Source organism: Aotus nancymaae, unplaced genomic scaffold, assembly GCF_030222135.1.
Source record: "Aotus nancymaae isolate 86718 unplaced genomic scaffold, 86718_ANA_hifiasm-v0.15.2.pri h1tg000021l, whole genome shotgun sequence".
In the NCBI taxonomy this organism is placed as follows: Eukaryota; Metazoa; Chordata; class Mammalia; order Primates; family Aotidae; genus Aotus; species Aotus nancymaae.
In genome coordinates, this window is record NW_026988433.1 from 15,833,164 (window position 1) to 15,853,728 (window position 20,565).

At 46.4% G+C, this 20,565-nt stretch overlaps 1 protein-coding gene and 1 pseudogene across 3 annotated transcripts in view; one reads left to right on the forward strand and one right to left on the reverse strand.

The window, feature by feature from the left end:
- The window catches only part of NOS1 (nitric oxide synthase 1), a 231,872-nt gene that overhangs the window by 142,294 nt on the left and 69,013 nt on the right, over positions 1 to 20,565 (forward strand). For all 3 annotated transcript variants that reach the window (XM_064379759.1, XM_064379761.1, XM_064379760.1), the window contains exons 4-7: positions 13,360 to 13,488; positions 15,555 to 15,700; positions 17,535 to 17,697; positions 18,463 to 18,554. In XM_064379759.1, coding sequence (XP_064235829.1) covers positions 13,360 to 13,488; positions 15,555 to 15,700; positions 17,535 to 17,697; positions 18,463 to 18,554 — 530 coding nt within the window. The remainder of the gene's footprint in view (positions 1 to 13,359; positions 13,489 to 15,554; positions 15,701 to 17,534; positions 17,698 to 18,462; positions 18,555 to 20,565) is intronic.
- Positions 19,128 to 19,563, reverse strand: LOC110569267 (protein mago nashi homolog; annotated as a pseudogene).

The window sequence follows — 20,565 nt, forward strand, 5'->3', positions numbered from 1 at the left end:
AAGGCTTTTATCATAATAATCATCTTAGTGAAAAGCTACCCTAGATAAATAATGTGAGGACCTGCTGTTGGATCATTCTCTGTGCACAAACTTAAGATTCGAATGAAGCCCTTCTCGGCTTCCCTTCTTATTAAGCATCTGTTTCCCTTGCCTGTCTAGTTTGCTTTCCTAAGACACAAGGGATAGAACCATGCCCTGTTTAGGGATGGAACATCTATTTTCAGATACCAATTAAGCATCAGTCAAACCCTTAGTGGGTACAAGTGGGGACAGAGTGGGACCTGGGGAAGTGGGGTTTCCATTTGGGGTTCTCTCCTCTTTTCCATCCTTCCCACGGCTCTTACCCCTCCCTTCAGCCTCTGGCTGGTACAGGCAATCAGATAGGTAGATGACCGTTATATGGAAATCCTACTCCCCAAGCTCAGTCGCCTCAGGATCATGTCATTTTCTCACTCCTGGGGATACAGAGCTTGCTAGCTGCTTTCAAAATGTCAAATCTGTTGAGAAAATTTTCCCTATTTCCAGGTAAGTGGTAGCATTCCCCTCAACTTCTCTAGAAAGCTCTAAATTATGAGAAAGGTGGGAGACAGGCTTGTGGGCCATTTCTTTCCCAGGCTTTAGGGGATCCAAGGTCGCCAGGATGACACTAACTGGCCAGCTACGGCTGGCCTTGCTGAAAATCAAAAGGGAGTAGCCAGCCCCAGCCGGCCTGGGTCTGAATGAAGGCAAACGAGTAAAATGCTCCGCCTCTCAGTGACAACCCAGCATGCTCACCAGGAAGTCTTCTAAGTCAGCCCAGACCCATTGCATGGTAATGATGTCAGGATAAAAATAACAGTAACCGTGGCCCAGCGTGGTGGCTCATGCCTGTAATCCCGACACTTCGGGAGGCCAATGGGGGTGGATCACTTGAGATCAGGAGTTCTAGATCAGCCTGGCCAACATGGTGAAACCCCGTCTCTACTAAAAATACAAAAATTAGCCGGGTGCGGTGGCATATGCCTGTAGTCCCGGCTACTCAGGAGGCTGAGGCGGGAGAATTGCTTGAACCTGGGAAGCGGAGGTTGCATTGAGCTGAGATCACACCACTGCACTCCAGCCTGGGCATCTAAGTGAGACTCTATCTCAAAAAAATGTAAAAAAAAAAAAAAAAAAAAAATAGTAACAGTGATAACCCTTAGACTCAAGAGCCCAGAGCACTGAGGTCAGGAGTCCAGCACCTAGCTAGTGACCTTGGTCAGATGACTAATTATTAATAGCAGCTGTGCTGAGCCCCCCTTCCCTAATAGGGGCTAATAGGCTCATCAAGTTGTGGGGAGGATGAAATGAGATAACATGTGAAATAATGATGTCAGCCATAATGGGTCCTAATATATTTATTGAGTAATATCACGTACTATGCTAAGCACGTCTGTGGTCTCATTGAACCATCCCCCCAGCTCAACCCAATGAAATATCGTGATTGTCTCCATGTTATAGATGAGGAAACTGAGAATCACAGAGGGTTCTGTGGCTCAACAAGGGTTACATAACCAGTAGTGATGGAGATGGATTAGAACCCAGGCCATGGAGCCCTGAGCCCGCTCTACAGGGCCTGACACAGAATAAATGCTCAACAAATGTTGGAGTCATTTATATTGTTCTTATTTGGCTAAATAATACATTGCTAATGTGAGGCAGATAGGATGAGAAGCACTGTGCCCATTTTACGGATGAGACCCTTGTGGCCCACAGGTGACCCAGAGCCCAAAGTGACATTGAGTCATGACAAGGCTGCGTCTCTTTCCCTTTATGATCACGTCAACATCCTTTTCAGTCAGTGAAATCAATGGGACAGATATGATGTATGCCTCCTGGGGGCTGGCTTTGGAAACCCACATAGAGGAGAACAGGAAGGCCTTGAGTGGAACAAGGGGAACTTCGAGAGCCTGGATTCCAAGCCCAGCTCTATTGCTTGTTCTTCATTAATTTGGGGATAGCCACGTCACCTCTCACAGCCTCTATTTTCTCGTCTGAAGAATGGGTTACCATGAGGATTCAATTAACCCTGTGGATGTGCAGTGGCCTAGCCCAGGTAAGGCACAAAATAGGCATTTACTGAATGTTACTTGAAATGAAGGCCAGGTGCGGTGGCTCATGCCTATAATCCCAGCATTTTGGGAGGCTGAGGCAGGTGGATCGTTTGAGGTCGGAAGTTTGAGACCAGCCTGGCCAACATGGTGAAACCCTGTTTCTACTAAAACTACAAAAAAAATTAGCCAAGCGTGGTGATGCATGCTTTAAATCTCAGCTATTTGGGAGACTGAGGCATGAGGATCACTTGAACACAGGAGGCAGAGGTTGCAGTGAGCCGAGATTGCACCACTATGCTCCAGCCTTGGTGACAGAGTAAGACTCCATCTCAAAAAAAAAAAAAAAAAAAAAAATGAAAGAAATGAAATTGAATATGATCACTGCCCTGGAGCAGTTCACAGCTGAGCCATCCCCTCTTTTCATTTACTATGTACCTCAACTTCTGAAAACTTCCACTTTAAGACAAACTACAGATGGGGATACACAGAGCAGTCATCATGTTGTGATATTTGGGGTTTCATAGACTCGTGCACAGATGTTATCCACAGAGACCCCTTGGCTGGCTTCAACAGAGTCCAGGGGCTCCCTTGAGGCTGACATCTCAGGGTACCTGTTGGTGACTCCCTTCCCTAAGTCTCTCTTGAAGCATTTGAGAAACCTCTTGCAGTTTGAGATTAATTTCCCTCTGTAGGAGGATGCCCCAAATCCCTAGTTCTAAGCTGTGGTCCAACTCATTTCTGCCCCTACTTCAATCAGGTCACATATGCCTTGCCTTGGTCTAGACACCCAAGTTGGATTCTCCCAAAAGCATCTTCAGTGCTCCACTTCCTAGGGTTATCCAACGTTCCCAGGGTGCCCTCCAACAAGCAGACCCCTCACCAAGATGCTTTCTAGGAACAAAATGAACAGAGTCTCTCTCCAACCCAGAGGTGTCTTCTTTCCTTCCACCCAAGCCATCGCCTGGTAAGTGATTCCCAGGTCTTTAGAGGTTACTGAGCCAAGAGGCCAGCAACCAAGCTTGCTGCCCTGGGTGGTCAGAGCCAGAGTGGAGCCAGGAAGTGGTGCGTGAATTGACTGGTGTTTGGGTTCAGCCCTGCTGGAATTTCCACATATTTTGCTAACTATTTATTTTAAGAGTATACTCAATGCAGGCTGTCCCAACTGTTGTCTGGGTCTGACAATGACATTATGGTTCAGAATCAGTGACACCACTCTGCATGCTCCTTCATTGCATCGCCCCATATTGAAATGCTTTTCCCAAAAAGGGCAAATTGGGTCAAAGTTATTTTTCTTCCTCTCTGCAAATTGATATCAGTTGCCAAAGCCAACCCCCACCAAACAGAGGCTCTTAGAGATCAAAAGCCCTGACCTACTTCCGTTTCCTGGGGTTCCCAGAATTTTCTTAGCTAAAAGGGCCAAAACATAAACAAAACTTGTTGTGCATTTTCAATATTTGCATTTAGCAAGTTAAGGCTTTCAAAACACACACATAGTACAATGCAATATCATAGGGCAAGCCACGAGATAATTATAGGATTGATGTTAAGATTAATTCCTAGTGTATATATACATTCCGTTATGGTAATGGGACCAAGTTGAATGTTGTCCAGTCACATCTATGATATCACTGCAATTTGGAGAAAGCATAAAAAATTCAGCTTTGATGCCCCTTTGTACTCCAGAGTTCCCCACCGTCACCCTGAATCCTTAAATGGGATGAGTCTGACTCCCAAGTACCCCCTTTCTTAATCACCCTTTACAGACTGTTAAATTACGGAAGAGAGAGAGAGAGAGAGGCAGAGTAAGCAATGTCAAGTTTCTATGGAGTTATAAGGAACGAATCACTTTAGACACTAAAGGAAATTATATTCCAAAGTACTAAATACACTTGGTTAAGTTCTGTACATAGCAATTTTTTAATTGCACAGATAAATGAATACCTTCTGGTTTTGTGAGTCTGTGGGCCTGGACCCTGAGCTGCCCTAGCTCATAATCGGGTTACACTTGCTGCCCAGGAGAGGTGGTACCCACAGGTGGGTGCAGTGCCACTCAGGGCTGCAGCAAAGGGCACAGTGTGTGGCGTCTGGCCCCGGGTGTGAATGGCCCTCTGCCCAGCTCAGCCCCAGCGTGCTGCCCTCATTTCAAGATAAGCCAAACAGGGCAGTTTGCTGCAGGCCTCTAATAGAGGAGCTGTCACTGGTGCCAATAGCATAAGAATAAGAAGCAACTTCTTTTGTGCAAGTTTAGGCCTTAACTCCTAGATTACTTTACTAAAGCTGCCATGATGAAACAGCACCAACTGGGTGGCTTAAACAGCAGAAGGTATTGTCTTCCAGTTCTGGAGGCCAGAAATAGAAAATCAAGGTGTTGGCAGTGCCGCTTCCTTCCAAGGGCTGGGAGGGAGAAGCTGACCCGGTCCCCGCTCCTTGGCTTGTAGGTGGCTGTCTTCATGTTCACATGGCACTCTCCCTGTGAGCATGTCTTCAAATTTCTCTTTTCTCTAAGGACACCAGCCCTATTGGATCAGGACCCACCCTGACGACCTTGTTTTCAACTTGATTGTCTCTGTAAAGGCCCTAACTCCAAAGAAGGTCACATTCTGAGGCAGCGTGGTTTAGGACATCAACATATGAATTTGGGGGGTGGGGGAAACACGGTTCAGCTCAAAATACAGGGGTCCCCAAACCCCAGGCCACAGACCAGTATTGGCCTGTTAGGAGCTGGGCCACACAGCAGAAGGTGAGTGGTGGGCGAGAGCAAGTGAAGCTTCATCTGTATTTACAGCCGCTCCTCATTGCACACATTACCGCCTGAGCTCTGCCACCTGTCACATCAGTGGCAGCATTAGATTCTCCCAGGAGCTCGAACCCTATTGTGAACTGCACATGCGAGGGTTCTAGGTTGCATGCGCCTTATGAGAATCTAATGTCTGATGATCTGTCACTGTCTCCCATCACCCCTAGATGGGATCATCTCGTTGCAGAAAACAAGCTCAGGGCTCCCACTGATTCTACATTCTGGTGAGCTGTATAATGATTTCATTATATATGATAATAATGGAAATAGTGTACACAATCAATGTGATGCCCTTGAATCATCCTGAAACCGTCCCCCACCCACCCCAGTCCATGGAAAAATTGTCTTCCACAAAACCAGTCACTGGTGCCAAAAAGGTTGGGGACAGCTGCCATCATAGTTCCTAAGATGCTGTATGTCTTGGTGGTGCCTGCCTCCCTTGGTGTAGCTCTCAGTCCTGGTTTCACCATGAGGCTCGTGACAGTGACAGTCACTACTGGGGAAGGGCAGGTGCTTGGACCCTGTTTCTAGGTGTTCTGAGTTCTGGTGCCAGATTCTGTCTTCCTGCCTAAAACATCTCTGTCCGTCCACCACCCAGCACACCTGCTTCCTACGTCCTAGCATCTGCTAAAAAGCCCACCATCCGGGCGTGGTGGCTCATGCTTGTAATCCCAGCACTTTGGGAGGCTGAAGCAGGCAGATCACCTGAAGTTGGGAGTCTGAGACCAGCCTGACCAACATGCAGAAACCCCATCTCTACCAAAAATACAAAATTCGCCGGGCATGGTGGCAGATGCCTGTAATCCCAGCTACTCAGGAGGCTGAGGCAGGAGAATTGCTTGAACCCAGGAGATGGAGGTTGCAGTGAGCCGAGATCACACCATTGCACTCCAACCTGGGCAACAAGAGTGAAACTCCATCTCAAAAAAAAAACAAAAAAGACCACCATCCTTCTACTTACCCAGACTAAAAGCCCCCAATCCATGTTGACTTTATCCTTTTCCCCTCACGCTCTCCTGCCCAGAGGCTCTCAGTTCCACTTCCGGAGCCCCCAACCTCTAGCTCTCTGCTTCAGGTCCTGCTGCCCCTGCAGCTGCCTTTCCCACTCCATGGCTGCTCCTGGATTGGCCTTGTTGCACCTTCCTCCTCATGGGTCTCTCTGCCTTGGGTCTCTCTCCCTCCCCCTCCTGCAATCCTTGCAATCATGTATTTGCTAAAACCCATCTGCGATAAGATCACTCACTCAGGCAGGCAGCTTCAGGGCTCTTTATTCTCTACTAAATCAAGGCCAAAGTCTTTAGCATTTAAGGGACTCTACAGTGTTAAAATTTTTTAGACCTTGTGTCAGTCTTCTCAGGTTATTATCACTAAGGACCATCGCCTGGGTGGCTTAGAGAGCAGAAATCTACTGCTCACAGTTCTGGGGGCCGGAAGCCCGAGATCACGGCATCGGCATGGTCAGGTTCTGGTGAGGGCTCTCTTTTCGGCTTGCAGACCGCTGCCTTCTCTCTGTGTCCTCACATGGCAGACAGAGAGAAAAGCCTTTCTCTTCCTTTTCATATAAGGTCACCAATCCTATAAGATTAGGGCCCCACCCTTATGACCTTGTTTAACCTTCATTATCTCCTAAAAGTTCTATCTTCTGACAAAATTACATGGGGTTGGGGAGTGGGGGTTAGAGCTTTTGTATTAGGGTTCTCTAGAGGGACAGAATTAATGGATAGATGTATATATAAAGGGGAGTTTATTAAGGAGTATTAACTCGCATGATCACAAGGTGAGATCCCACAATAGGCCATCTGCAAGCTGAGGAGCAAGCCTGAGTCCCAAAGCTAAAGAACTTGGAGTCCAATGTTCGAGGGCAGGAGGCATCCAGCACAGGATAATGACGTAGGCTCAGAGGCTAAGCCAGTCTGGTCTTTTTACATTCTTCTGGTGCTTTTATTCTGGCTGCGCTGGCAGCTAATTAGATGGTACCCACCTAGGTTGAGGGTGGGTCTGCCTTTCCCAGTCCACCGACTCAAATGTTAATGTCCTTTAGCAGCAGCCTCATACACACAACCAGGGATGATACTTTGCAACCTTTAATTTAATCAAGTTGACATTCAATATTAACCATCACAGTCTTCAACATAAATTTGGAGGAAGGACAGAATGCAGTCTCACTCAGATCTCAAATGTTCATTGAACATGTACTGTGTGCTGAGCACTGTTCCAGGGATAGAACAAACTGAACAGTGGGTAGGCAGAAAACAAATATTATCTAAATGCCTAGATAGGTGTATGTAAGTCTATATCTATAAGATATAGAAATGTAGATATGCACAAACATGTCCATGTACACATGCTCATGATGACTGCAGGTAGTAGTAAGTGCTACGGGGAAAGCAAAGCATGATAAGGGTTGTTGGGGGCAGAGAATGACAAGGAGGTGATGCTGCTTTAAAGAATGATCACAGCTGATGTGGTGGCTCACATCTGTAATCCCAGCACTTTGGGAGGCTGAGGTGGGCAGATCACCTGAAGTCAGGAGTTCAAGACCAGCCTGGCCAAGATGGTGAAACTTCATCTCTACTAAAAAAAATAATAATAATAGAACAATAAGCCAGGCATGGTGGCGCATGCCTGTAATCCCAGCTACGCTGGAGGCTGAGGCAGGAGAATCGCTTGAACCCAGGAGGTGGAGGTTGCAGTGAGCCGAGATTGCACCACTGCACTCCAGCCTGGGCGACAGAGTAAGACTCCGTCTCAAAAAAAGAAAAAAAATGATCAGGAAAGATCTCTAACGTGACAGCATTTGAGCACTCAGTGGTCGGGGTCAGCCACTGGAATGCAACCCTTTAGGAGTCTACAAACCTTTTCTCTAAAGGACAAGATAAATATTGTTAGCCTTGTGGGCCACATGACCTTGGACCCCGTCACAACCACTAACCAGCTCTGACATTGTCGCGTCAAAGCTGCCACATGCTATGTGGACGCAAATGAGCCCCAATGAAACTTTATTTATGGACACAAAATTTGAACATCATATAACTTTCATGTGTTGTAAAATATACTCCTTCGATTTTTTGTATTCAATATCCAAAAATGGAAAAAATCCTTCTTAGCTCAGGGACTATACAAAAACAGGCAGTGAGCCACGCAGTCTGCGGGTCTCTGCTTTAGAAGAAGCAGCTGTAAGATGCTTTTCCCAGTTGTGGGATGAGAGTCAGTCAACGGCTGCTGAGTCCTAGGCTACTAGTCCCCAGAATACAGTAGGTGCTCAATACGCACTTGTTGAAGTAGGGAAAGAAAAGGAGAGAGGGGGAAGGAGTCAGAGCTTCAGCAGTCCTTGGAAGTGGCGTTCTCAGCTCCAGAGCCCAGCCTGACATGACCTCACCTCCCTGCCTCCTTTTGAGCCTGGCCGCAGGGCCATTTCCTTTCATTTCTTCAGGGCCTCTGCCAGCTTCCTAGGCAAAGAGGTGCTGACAAGGCTATGAAAATGCCCACGAGCTCACGGCCTCCTTTGGAAACTTAGGGGAGGGGGCCCAGAGGCCCACGGAGAGTGAGCCACTGTCTCTTCCCACCTAAAAGCTTCCATTTGTTCCCACCGCAGAAATAAAACCAGAAAAGGATATATGTAGCCCCAGCCCAAAGCCCACTTGTGCCCTGTGCCCAACATAATAACTCACAAGTGCTGCTGATCTGCATTTTGGCCAGGAGAACCTTGGGTCCCACTCAGAAAAGTCATCCGCACGCTGCACGAGGGACCCTGATTACTATGTCATCTCCCAGGTTCTCTCCTCCTGAGTCATCTAATATTGCGGCTGGCTAATTAAAACATCAAGGCCCCAAGTACACAGCCCTGCCAGCAGCCTCCTAATGCCTGGTTTCAAGTGTGCAATCCCACGAAACCCAGGGTGGAGGGTGGTACGACTTGCACTCGGACAGCCAATTCCTCGACTCTTAATGACCATCCCTCGCACATCTGGGACCTCCACAGATGGCCTCTTTTATTAGTCCTGTTCTCTTGCTCCTCCCACTCCCTGGCGATGAAGACTCAGCTGCTGCCCACAGGTCACACCCCGCTCCTCCTCCTCATGCCTGGCCCCCCAACCTCTGAGTCCTGGGCCCAGATGTGATGTCATCACCACATCTGTCATCCCCCCCAGGATTCCAGCTGTGCCTCAGCCTCTACAGTATTCACGTGGGTGGTCGAGAGGGTTTCTGAACTGGCTGAGTGAAACCCGGTATGTAGGGAGAATGGCTGGGGTGTCTTCATGTGGGCAAGGTGGGATTTTTTTTTTCTCAATGATACAGGTTGTTGGCACGATCAGAGGGATGTGTTTAATACAAAGCTCTGCCCAGCTGTGACTTCCATCACCTCCAAGACTCCTCTTGGAAGAGACAGGAGGGGAGACAGGATCCTAAAGAAATATTTATTGTTAACGATGAAGTGGGTTATTTGTATGTAACTTCCTAGGGAAACATGGGCACGATAACTTAGACAGGCTAGAAAGTATAAATGAGGAACAAAGGGAAGAATTCATCCAAACCTTTATCATGCGCCCAGTGTGGTAGTATAGTAATGACACTTGCAGAAGTACCAATACTACAAGTAGTACTAATACTTCTAATACTATAAGTTGGGCTAGTAGTCACATAATAATAACATTTATAACAGTAAGTAATGGCTAACATTTAGGAGGTGACGATGATCATCTGAGTAAGAGATGACTTGGTCAGGGTGCTGGCCGGTGGAGGGGCAGAGGATGGATTCTAGAGCTAGTTGGAAAGCTAAAATGGGTGGGAGTCAGTGATGGGTTGGGTGTAGAAGATAGAGAAGAGGCTGGTGACTAAGAGAGCTCCCATCTGTGGCTTGTCCAGCACAGATAGTTGGTAGCACCCAGCACTGAGATGGAACCATGGGGAGGACCAGATCTGGCCAGGGTGGGGACATGTGGAAGATTATGAATCCTAGCACCTTCCACTTGCTCTCTGTGCTGCTACAGCCTGCACTCTTCTGGAGCGATTTTTTTTTTTGAAATGGAATCTTGCTGCAGTTCAGTGGTGCGATCTTGGCTCACTGCAACCTCTGTCTCCTGGGTTCAAGGGATTCTTCTGCCTCAGCCTCCCGAGTAGCTGGGACTACATGTGCGCACCACCACGCCCACCTAATTTTTTGTATTTTTAGTAGAGATGGGGTTTCACAGTGTCAGCCAGGATGGTCTCGATCTCCTGACCTCATGATCCGCCCACCTCGGCCTCCCAAAGTGCTGGGATTACAGGCGTGAGCCACCATTGGAATGATCTTTAACAGTGGCATGCTCTTCCCCTACCTCCTGTTCCCCGGGCTCCAACATGGCAGCATGAATGCTTTAACACAAAACTCTTATTCCACTGGCTGCAAAGGTGACCATGATAGGTCTCTTACCTCAGGACCTTTGCATGATCTGTTCTCTCTGCCTGTAAGCCCTTGCTTCCTCTTCTTTGCCTGGCTAGCACGTGCTCATCTTCTGGTCTTGACTTAGAGGTTAGATGTCTCTTCTATGTGCTCCCACTCCCCTGTGCTGCCAAAGTCCCATGTAATGGGATTCATTGTGCTAAATTGATTGCAATGGCTCATTCAGTCATCATCACCCCCCACAGGACTGTGACTTCAGGGAGCAGAGATCACATCCATCTAGTTTGTCACTATAGTCTTGGTCTCTGCTGCCTTGCCTGGCACATAGGAACTACTCAATAAACATGTGTTGAATGAATGAATGATTCTTAATGGTCAGGAGGCAGAATAGTCAAGCTGTTTAGGGCATGCTTTGGGAGCCAGACTGCCTAGATTGGACTCCTTTCTCCAGCTTACTAGCTCTACGATCTTGGACAACTTAGTTAACATTTCTGTGCCTCAGTTTCCTAATCTGTAAAATGGGGATAATAAGGTTGTTGCTGGGCACATAGTAAGTGCTCATTTAATGTTAGTTTTCAATATTAGTCCTTCATAATTCTCTGTGACTCCTTTCTTGGACTTAGCCCATTTGATCATAATTCACAGCTACCCTCACCAGCCTGAGCTCCTCCAAGCCAAGAGAAGGGTGCCCTGCTTCTTTCTGATTTTATCTCCTTACACCCGCCCTCATGCATACACCCCAGCCACACTCAAACTCCTTGCTGGTCCTTTGAGCTTAACAAGCTCATTCCCACATCGGTGCCTTTGCACTTGCCCTTCTCCCCTTAACTTAGTTACAATCACCTCCCCATTTTCTCTTTTTATCATGATGTGGAATTATACCAATCCTATGTTAGTTTACTTACTGTTTATCTCCACTTCTACCACATAACACTCCAGAGGGCAAGGTCCTTGTCTGTCTTCTGCACTTCTGAATCCCCAGTGCCTATTTATTGAGCATGTATTATAATAGGTGCTCAATAAATACTTAGTACCCCCCACAGGACTGTGACTTCAGGGGAGCAGAGATCACATCCATCTAATTTGTCACTATAGGCTTGGTCTCTGCTGCCTTGCCTGGTACATAGGAACTACTCAATAAACATGTGTTGAATAAATGAATGATTCCTAATGGCCAGGAGGCAGAACAGTCAAGCTGTTAAGGGCATGGTTTGAACTTAACATAAATAATAATACATACTGAGCACCTATCATAATACATGCTCAATAAATAGGCACTTAAAATCCCACAATAAATAGGGGATTCAGCAGTGAAGTTGAATGTACAAATGCCCTGCCTCAAGGTTACTGTGCACTGATGTACTCTGCATGAGTGTCACTTAACATTGGCTCATCTTCTCCCTGCCCTTGCTCGGCTTTCACATCAGAGTGTGCCTGCTGACTCGCCGTTAGAGTTACTAAGTGATCAATGCTTGCCTGATGCATGTGTGTGCCTGTGCCTAGGCGGGTAAACAATAACCCAGGAGCATCCAAGAGAGATGTGATCCTAGGCCAGATGTGGTAGCTCACACCTACAATCCCAGCATTTTGGGAAGTTGAGGCAGGAGGATTACTTAGTCTAGGAGTTCAAGACCAGCCTGGGCAACATAGTGAAACCCCTGTCTCTACAAAAAATATAAAAAATTAGCTGGGCATAGTGGCACACACCTGTAGTCCCAGCTACTTGGGAGGATGAGATGGGAGCCTAGGAGGTTGAGGCTTCAATTAGCTATCATTGCACTGTACTCCAGCCTGTGTGAAAGAGCAAGACCCTGTCTCCAAAAAAAAAAAAAAAAAAGACAGACATAATCCTTAACAATGAGGTCTACATTGAATGAGCCAACACTGATCAGCCTGAGACTTATCCCCTATACTTACTGGTCAAATTGCTTGCAGGGTGAAGACGAATGGGGGACTAAGGTGTTCAAGACAGAGGGGATAGTAAGTGCAAAGATCCTGAGGCAGGAACAAGCCTGGCAGTTTTAAAAGGTAGAAACCTGGCTGGACACAGTGCCTCACACCTGTAATCTCAGCACTTTCGGAGGCCAAGGTGGACAGATCATGAGGTCAGGAGTTCGAGACCAGCCTGGCTAACATGGTGAAACACTGTCTCTACTAAAAATACAAAAATTAGCCAGATGTAGTGGCAAGTGTCTGTAATCCCAGCTACTCAGGAGGCTGAGGCAGGAGAATTCCTTGAGCCCAGGAAGCAGAGGTCGCAGTGAGCCAAGATTGCGCCACTGCACTCCAGCCCGAGCGGACAGAGCAAGACTCTGTCTAAAAAAAAATAAAATAATAAAAGGCAGAAACCCAAAATGTGGGGACAATATTCTTTGCTTCAAAGGCAGCCTCTGCCTTCCAGGTTCAAGCGATTCTTCTGCCTCAGCCTCTCAAGTAGCTGAGATTACAGGCGTGTGCTACCATGCCTGGCTAAATTTTGTATTTTTTAATAGAGCCGAGGTTTCACCATGTTGGCCAGGCTGATCTCAAACTTCTGACCTCAAGTGATCCTCCCACCTCAGCCTCCCAAAGTGCTGGGATTACAGGTGTGAGCTACCGTGCCTGGCCCAAAATCTTTCCATTTAAATCTTTCTGTTTTCTCAGTACTTACCAGAAATGGTGAGTTTGGGCTGTCACAGAAAGGCCTAGAAATCCAAGTAAATCAACTCAGCTTTAGTTTTGACTCCTTAGTGCTGGGGGCTATTATCATTCAAAGAGGCTGATGGTGTCCTTTCGGTCATGTATTCGTTCAACAAACATTCACCGAGTCCTTCCTCACTGTGTCAGACCCTATGCTGGAAACCAGGGACCACCTTTGAGTTCCTCACCCCTCTCCCTAGAGCAGAAAACAAGAGGCTCTTCCATGGTGTTTCTTTCCATATAGGGGAAATCAGGTTCCCGGGAACCTTGTGCATGTCAACCAGGGAGGGCTGGATCTTACTCTGGATCCAGACAGTTGGTGACTCAAGACAGATCCCAGAAAGAACAATGGCTCTCCCAGCCCCCATGGAGACAATGTTAGTCCACTCAAGACCCTGCCTCATCTTCACCTTCATTCTCTCCTCCAGCCTCCTGCCTCGGGAAAACAGTCCCCCACAAAGAATGGCAGCCCCTCCAAGTGTCCACGCTTCCTCAAGGTCAAGAACTGGGAGACCGACGTGGTTCTCACTGACACCCTCCACCTTAAGAGCACATTGGTAAGTATCCCAGCAGGGTGTAGACAGCGGGGTGGCAGCTTCACCTTCATCACTATCCACATTTGGAGTCGGATAAGTCTTTGTTGTGGGGGCTGTCCTCTGTTGTAGGATGTTGAGCATCACCCCTGACCCATATCCCCTAGATATTAGTACACCCACTTCCAGGTTGTGACAACCAAAAATGTCTCGGACAGACCAGGAGCACCATCATCTTGGACAAACACTGCCATTTTAAGTTCCAGCTCCCTGTCTAATCACATGCATTTCAAGGAAATCACTTATCTTCTAACAACAAGCAGCCAGAGAAAGCAGATAGTAAAACACAGATGAGACAGCTGGGGCACAGAGGACAGTGGGGGGAAAGTCTATTGGGTAACCACCAAATTTCACACTCATACAATGGACCCCAGTAAAACAGTGGGCCTTAATAAGCACATTCCTTTCCCTTTGGGTGCACTAAAATAGGGAAGCTAAAAGCAGACTTGGGGGGTATGCCTGCAGCTGCAGGAAAATGTATGGGAACAGACACAAAAATACTCCCTCCCAGATAAGCAAGACAAAGAGACACAGAAACATTCCAAGCCTGTGATAAGCTCTACCACCCTAAATCCTTAAATACTCTTAGTCTGTAAAAAAGAGTGCTCCTCATTAGGACAGATAACTAATGCATGTGGGGCTTAAAACCTAGATGATGGGTTGATAGGTGCAGCAAACCACCATGGCACATGTATACCTATGTAACAAACCTGTATGTTCTGCACATGTATCCCAGAAATTAAAGAAAAAGAAAAGTGCTCCTAACCTAACTCATCCAGAAGCCCCTCTTAGGTTTATTCTTTAAAATAAACCTATCTCTGACCGCTAAGCCACTTTTCATGTTTCTTTCTTCCTTCTTCAATTCTTACAGTCTCCAAGGCATTTTCTAACATCCCCTGGGCAAGAAATTCACCCCTTTTTGAGAACCACTGGTAGATTCTCACTGTCTTATGTAAATTCTTTATATTTGTGTACCCAGGGCGTAAAAGAATCTAAGGAGAGTTGCTGCTTCTGAATACGGTCTCTGTCTCTCATAGTCTGACCACTGTTGGAGTATTGAACAAACCCTTCCTTGGTTTCACAGTGTGTTCTCAACACTCATATTTTTAGCAGTCACCAAACCACCATATTGCTTTAAATTTTTGTTGAACATGGGCCTCTTGGAGGAATGGTATCTCTAAGTTATTACAGTGTAATAAATTGCCCTGAAATTTAGTGGCTGAAAACAACTATTAAAACTGTTCCAAAAGTCTACAGATTGGCTGGGAGGTTTAGTGATCTGGCCCAAACTCTGTTGATTTTAATGGGGCTTTCTCATGCATCTGTAGTTATCTGAGGGGTCAACTAAGAGCAGAGTGGTCTAGGATGGTCCTGGCTGAGATAACTCACCCCTGTTCCATGTGGTCTCTCCTCTTCCAGCAAGCTAGCTTGGGCTTATTCACACATAGTTGCAGGGTTCTAAGAGAATAAGCAAAAACATGCAAGAACTCTTGAGGCCTAGACTCAGAATTGTCACAGGGTCATTTCTGCCACATTCTATGGATCAAAGCAAGCCCAGAGTCAAGGGGTTAAGGGGTAGGCTCCACTTCTTCATGGAGAATTGCTGTAAAGCCACGTTGTAAAGGGTATGAATACAGTGAGGGGAAAAATTAGGGCCACAGTTTGTAATCCATCTGTCATAGATGCATTCAAATGAGTTACTGTAGCCACTCTATTAGTTCTTTCTTGATCATCATGGAATCTAAAAATATTTCAGAATTTAGTGCCAATAATTCTGATTCCTAGTCAAAAGCTTCTGTTCCCCAAGATGAGTACAGCAAATTCTTTAGGAACCTTAAAATGCTGCTTATTGTTCCTTACCATGGCTATGACCATATCCAGCAAGGATTTAAAGCTCGTACTTGAGAAATTGCCTCTGGGAATTAAGAGCCAGATAAACTCAACCATGAATATCAGATCCAAGCCCACAGCCTGACACCTGCCACTCTTGGGTAAAACCGAGCAATAGCCCAAATCTCTTTATCTTCCAGGAAACAGGATGCACTGAGTATATCTGCATGGGCTCCATCATGCTTCCTTCTCAGCATACACGGAGGCCTGAAGACGTGCGCACAAAAGAACAGCTCTTCCCTCTCGCCAAAGAGTTTATTGATCAGTACTATTCATCAATTAAAAGGCAAGTGTGTGTCAACTCTGGGGAGTCTGGGATAAGTTGTTGAGTGCCGGAGACAAAGATGTCAGCCCCAACTTTGCAGACAGGTAAACCAAGGCCAAAGCATAAGGCCTCTGCCATACACAGAGGCTGGAAGCTGGCTACCCACAGGTCACATCTGTTCCCCAGAAGTGCTTTTGTTTCTCCTGCAAAGGGTTGCTTATAATTTGAAAGATTTCAAGCAATTCCATGCCTAGATACATACCCTAGAGAAACTCTCACACCTGTTCATAAGAAGCCATTGGTAAGAATATTCACTGGAACGTTGTTTATAGTAGGAAAAAATTAAAATTAAAGAACAACAAGAGACCAGGCTCAGTGGCTCATGCCTATAATTCCCAACACTTTGGGAGACTGTGGCAGGCAGATCACTTGAGGCCAAGAGTTCAAGACCAGCCTGGCCAACATAGTGAAACCTTGCCTCTACTAAACATACAAAAATTAGTGGGGGCATGGTGGTGCACTCCTATAATCCTAGCTACTTGGGAGGCTGAGGCATGAGAATCACTTGAACCCAGGAGGTAGAGGTTGCAGCCACCCGAGATCATGCCACTGCACTCCAGCCTGGATGAATAGAGCAAGACTCCATCTCAAGAAAGAAAGGAAGAAAAGGAAAAAAAGAAAAACCAACAAGAAACCACATAAATGCCATTAACAGGAGAACGGGTAAGTTGTGATATATTTCAGTGATGGAATACTATAAAACCGTAAAAATTCAAAGATACTAGCACTCTGCATGTTAATAAAATTGAAGTTCATAGCTAACTTTGAGCAAAAGAAAGGATAAATTGTAGAAGGATATATCCATTATAGCACCATTTATATGAATATTTTATTTATTTATTTATTTGAAACAGATTCTTGCTCTGTCACCCAGGCTGGAGTACAGTGGCATGATCTTGGCTCACTGCAACCTCTGCCTCCTAGACACAAGCGATTCTCTGCCTCAGCCTCCCAAGTAGCTGGGATTACAGGCATGCATCACCACACCCAGCTAATTTTTGTATGTTTCGTAGAGACAGAACTTTGCCATGTTGGCCAGGCTGTTCTCGAACTCCTAGCCTCAAGTGATCTACCCACCTCGGCCTCCCAAAGTGCTGGGATTACATGAGCCACCACACCCAGCCGACATGAATGTTTTAAACATGCAAAATGACATTGTACATGGTTGAAGGATAGATACACATGTGGCAAAGGCATAAACAAATGTATGAGAATGATAAACACCAGTTTCAAGATAGCAGTCACTTCTGGGGACAGAATGGGCAACGAAGGGGAAGTCTTCCCCAAGAAACTATTATATTATTTTTTAGACTTGGGACATGGGGGGTCATTATATTATTCTGTATAACATTTTGAAAACCAAAAAATTTTCATAGTAATTGTTTTAACTTTCTAAAATTGAATTCATTGCCAACACTTAAAAATTGGAAGAGTTCCCTTTAAAAGTCAGATTTCCAGTTTCTCTGGAAAGATTTGGCAGTCCTGGACCCCCATTCCTGTCAGGCAACAGCTGGTAGGAGTGGAGGTGTGACTGCCCCCTCTGGACAAGGCCTGGGCCACCTGTTTGCCATAGTCCCCACCCAGCTGGTGTAGTTATATGTACAATGTTCGGCCTTTGTGGGCATTGGAGTTTGCTATGTCTGCTTTATCTTGCATCCAGACATCAAACTGTTGCATCCAGAAATCAACCTGGAACTTTTTGTAGCTTCCAGCCTCTTGGAATAGCTCTCCCATTCCACCAACTTCTAATTCAGAAGATGGGGTGATATTCTCATGTCCTTTCCTCTCCACTCAGATTTGGCTCCAAAGCCCACATGGAAAGGCTGGAAGAGGTGAACAAAGAGATCGAAACCACCAGCACCTACCAGCTCAAGGACACAGAGCTCATCTACGGGGCCAAGCACGCCTGGCGGAATGCCTCACGCTGTGTGGGCAGGATCCAGTGGTCCAAGCTGCAGGTGGGTGGTGAAGTCAGATACCTTGAAGAGCCCTTAAATGAGGGAAGAGGAGAAGGGGAGTGGATGGCACTCCCTTAAAAAGGATAAGCTTCTACCAAGGGTACCTGGCGGCCAGGGTGACCTATCAGATGGCGGTCATGGGGTCTCACATTCTAAGATCACAGCCAGCTCTAGATGATAATCATGTGTCATTTAGCCAACACAGTGCTTTTGTAAAAATGAACTTTCATATCTCTTGGGAGGGAGGCTTATCCTTTTCAGTTGACTGCAGACCTCACCAGTCCCTTTTGTCTTGCACCTACTCGGCTTATTTATGTTCCCTGTCTACTCCCTGAAGGCATTCGTTTGTCCCTTGGTTATGATTTTATTTTAGGAAATAGTTTAAAGTTGGAAGTAGATTTGTTATCAAGAAAGGGGCGGGGGGGGGGGGTTGTTCTGTGTTTTAATCCCTAATCCCTAGTAACATAAGAGGAAATGTAACCAGCCCATTTAAACTCCCCCTTCATTTCCATTCCTTTCCCACATTCACTTACATGCCATGCCTACTTTTAGGGGATTTTTTTTCCTGGTCAGATTGGCCTTGGTTATTAGGATAGAAAAGAGAAAATATAAAACGCAGCCTGCGACTCAGTAATGAGGTGCCCACTTTGCCAGTGGAGCAGCAGCTGGGGTGGGATCTGGGTTCTCCTAAAGTGTGAAGATTGCTCTTGAGGGGGTTGGAGAGGGAAGGAAGAGGCAGTCACTTCCACCCTGCACCTTTCCCAGGTATTTGATGCCCGTGACTGCACCACGGCCCATGGGATGTTCAACTACATCTGCAACCATGTCAAGTATGCCACCAACAAAGGGAACCTCAGGTGAGCTGACTAGCTGGGCATTGGGAGCGGGGGATCAAAAGTCCCCACAGCGTTGAACCCGGGAGGCAGAGGCTGCAGTGAGCTAAGATCACACCATTGCACTCTAGCCTGGGCAACAAGAGTGAAACTCTCTCTCAAAAAATTAAGGAAAGGGAAGGAAAATAACTTTTTCATGATGTAGTTCAATGTTATCTCACGGCAGGCTTTGACTCTGGAGTCAATTCACCTGCCAGGGAAATGTTCCTCATCTCAGGGAGAAGGGCCAAGCTGGGAGAGGTGTCCCGGCATCTTTTTTTTTTTTTTTTTCCTCCAGGATTTGGTGTGTTTTATAAGAGCAAAGTTTTAACAAAAGGTGGCTTTTATTTACAGAATTTAGTATGTGTGAGGACTGGCCAATCCACGTGGACTCAAGTAAAGATAACCATGAAGCTTGCTAATGTATTTTCTTATTTTCAGTTTACATACAAAATTTTTGTGTTTGCTTCACATTCATAAAGATCCCAATACTGCAAATGACAAATAAACCCTCCCATCCCTTAATTAAATATACAAACAGCTTGAAAAACATACACTTTAAATCGGTTTCAACTTGAGGTGTCATCCAATGAGACTGAAAACTGAACATTTCAAGTCTTGAACCAAATAGCAAAATACTTGAAGGCCTTTAGATCCTTTGACTGATTTACATCAATAAGAGAACCTATTTTTGATGTGGTAAAACATATGTGTTCATCTCCAATGACAATTCAAGCTCCTGTCGGCCAACCCTGTCTGGGGGAGGCCACAAAGCATCACCTTTTGTAGTTTCACTGTCATCAGGAATTCTCTTCAGTTCTTCCATTACACTCTCGTGTACATAAGCCTCTTTTTTGATCATGATGTCATTTTTGCAATCGTTGTTGTTGGCATATCTAAGCTTTCTGTCTGGCTGAAATTCGAACTCCAGAAACTCATGCCCAAGCTTGCCCTTGTGCCCTACGTAGTAGGGCAGGGAGAAATCACTAGCCATAGCCAGTTTTGTCCCCAGGAAGGCAGAAAACCCAGCCAACGTGATGCCCAGCCTTTTTTTTTTTTCCTCTCTTCTTTTTGAGGAAGAGTCTTGCTTTGTCGCCCTGGCTAGAGTACAGTGGCATGATCTCAGCTCACTGCAGTATCTGCCTCCTGGGTTCAAGAGAATCTCCTGCCTCAGCCTACTCAGTAGCTGGGACTACAGGTGCCCGCCACCACACCTGGCTAATTTTTGTATTTTTAGTAGGGACAGGCTTTCATGATGTTGAACATGCTGGTCTCAAACTCCTGACCTCAAGTGATCCGCCTGCCTCGGCCTCCCAGAATTCTGGGATTACAGGTGTGAGCCATCACGCCCAGCCTCGGTATCTTTATTCCATACTCCATCCCAAGTTTCTTCTCTTCTGGGGCAAGTGGACTCCTGTGTAGTTTGCAAAACTACAGCAGCAAACAACACATTCAACCCACAGTTCAGTATCCTTCGTGGAGAGGACAGGAAGGAACAGTTGAGATTCTCGGAATAGGAAAGTCCTATTGCTGGTGGTGACCTGCTTTTACTGTGTCTTGCTCTGTCACCTGGAGCTGCCTCCAATTCTCCTTTGGTTTAAAAGGCAATTTCTCTTGCCAATGCTGTGGGTACTGCTCCTTCAGGTTCTAACCAGCCAAGCCACACCTTGGATTCCTCTTGAACCAATACAAAGAACAAAGCCCCAGGGAGCAGGCTGGCTGAGGCAGACAGGTATCCATGTGGCTGGTGGCGGCCACGCTGGCAAGTCTCAGCTGGGAGAGGAACAGCTGGAATGGAACAGCTGGGGCCCCACAGACAGCCAGCTACACTTGCTGGCGCTGCTCACTCACTGCTGCTGTGGCATCTGTTCCCAGCCACTGAGCACCAGTCCCATCTTGGGGCCACACAGGATCACTGCAGGGATATTCCCATAAGCCCCCGGGCTTCACTGAGTTCATCCAAAAGTGGCTTCTCTGCATGAAAGATTAATTTTCT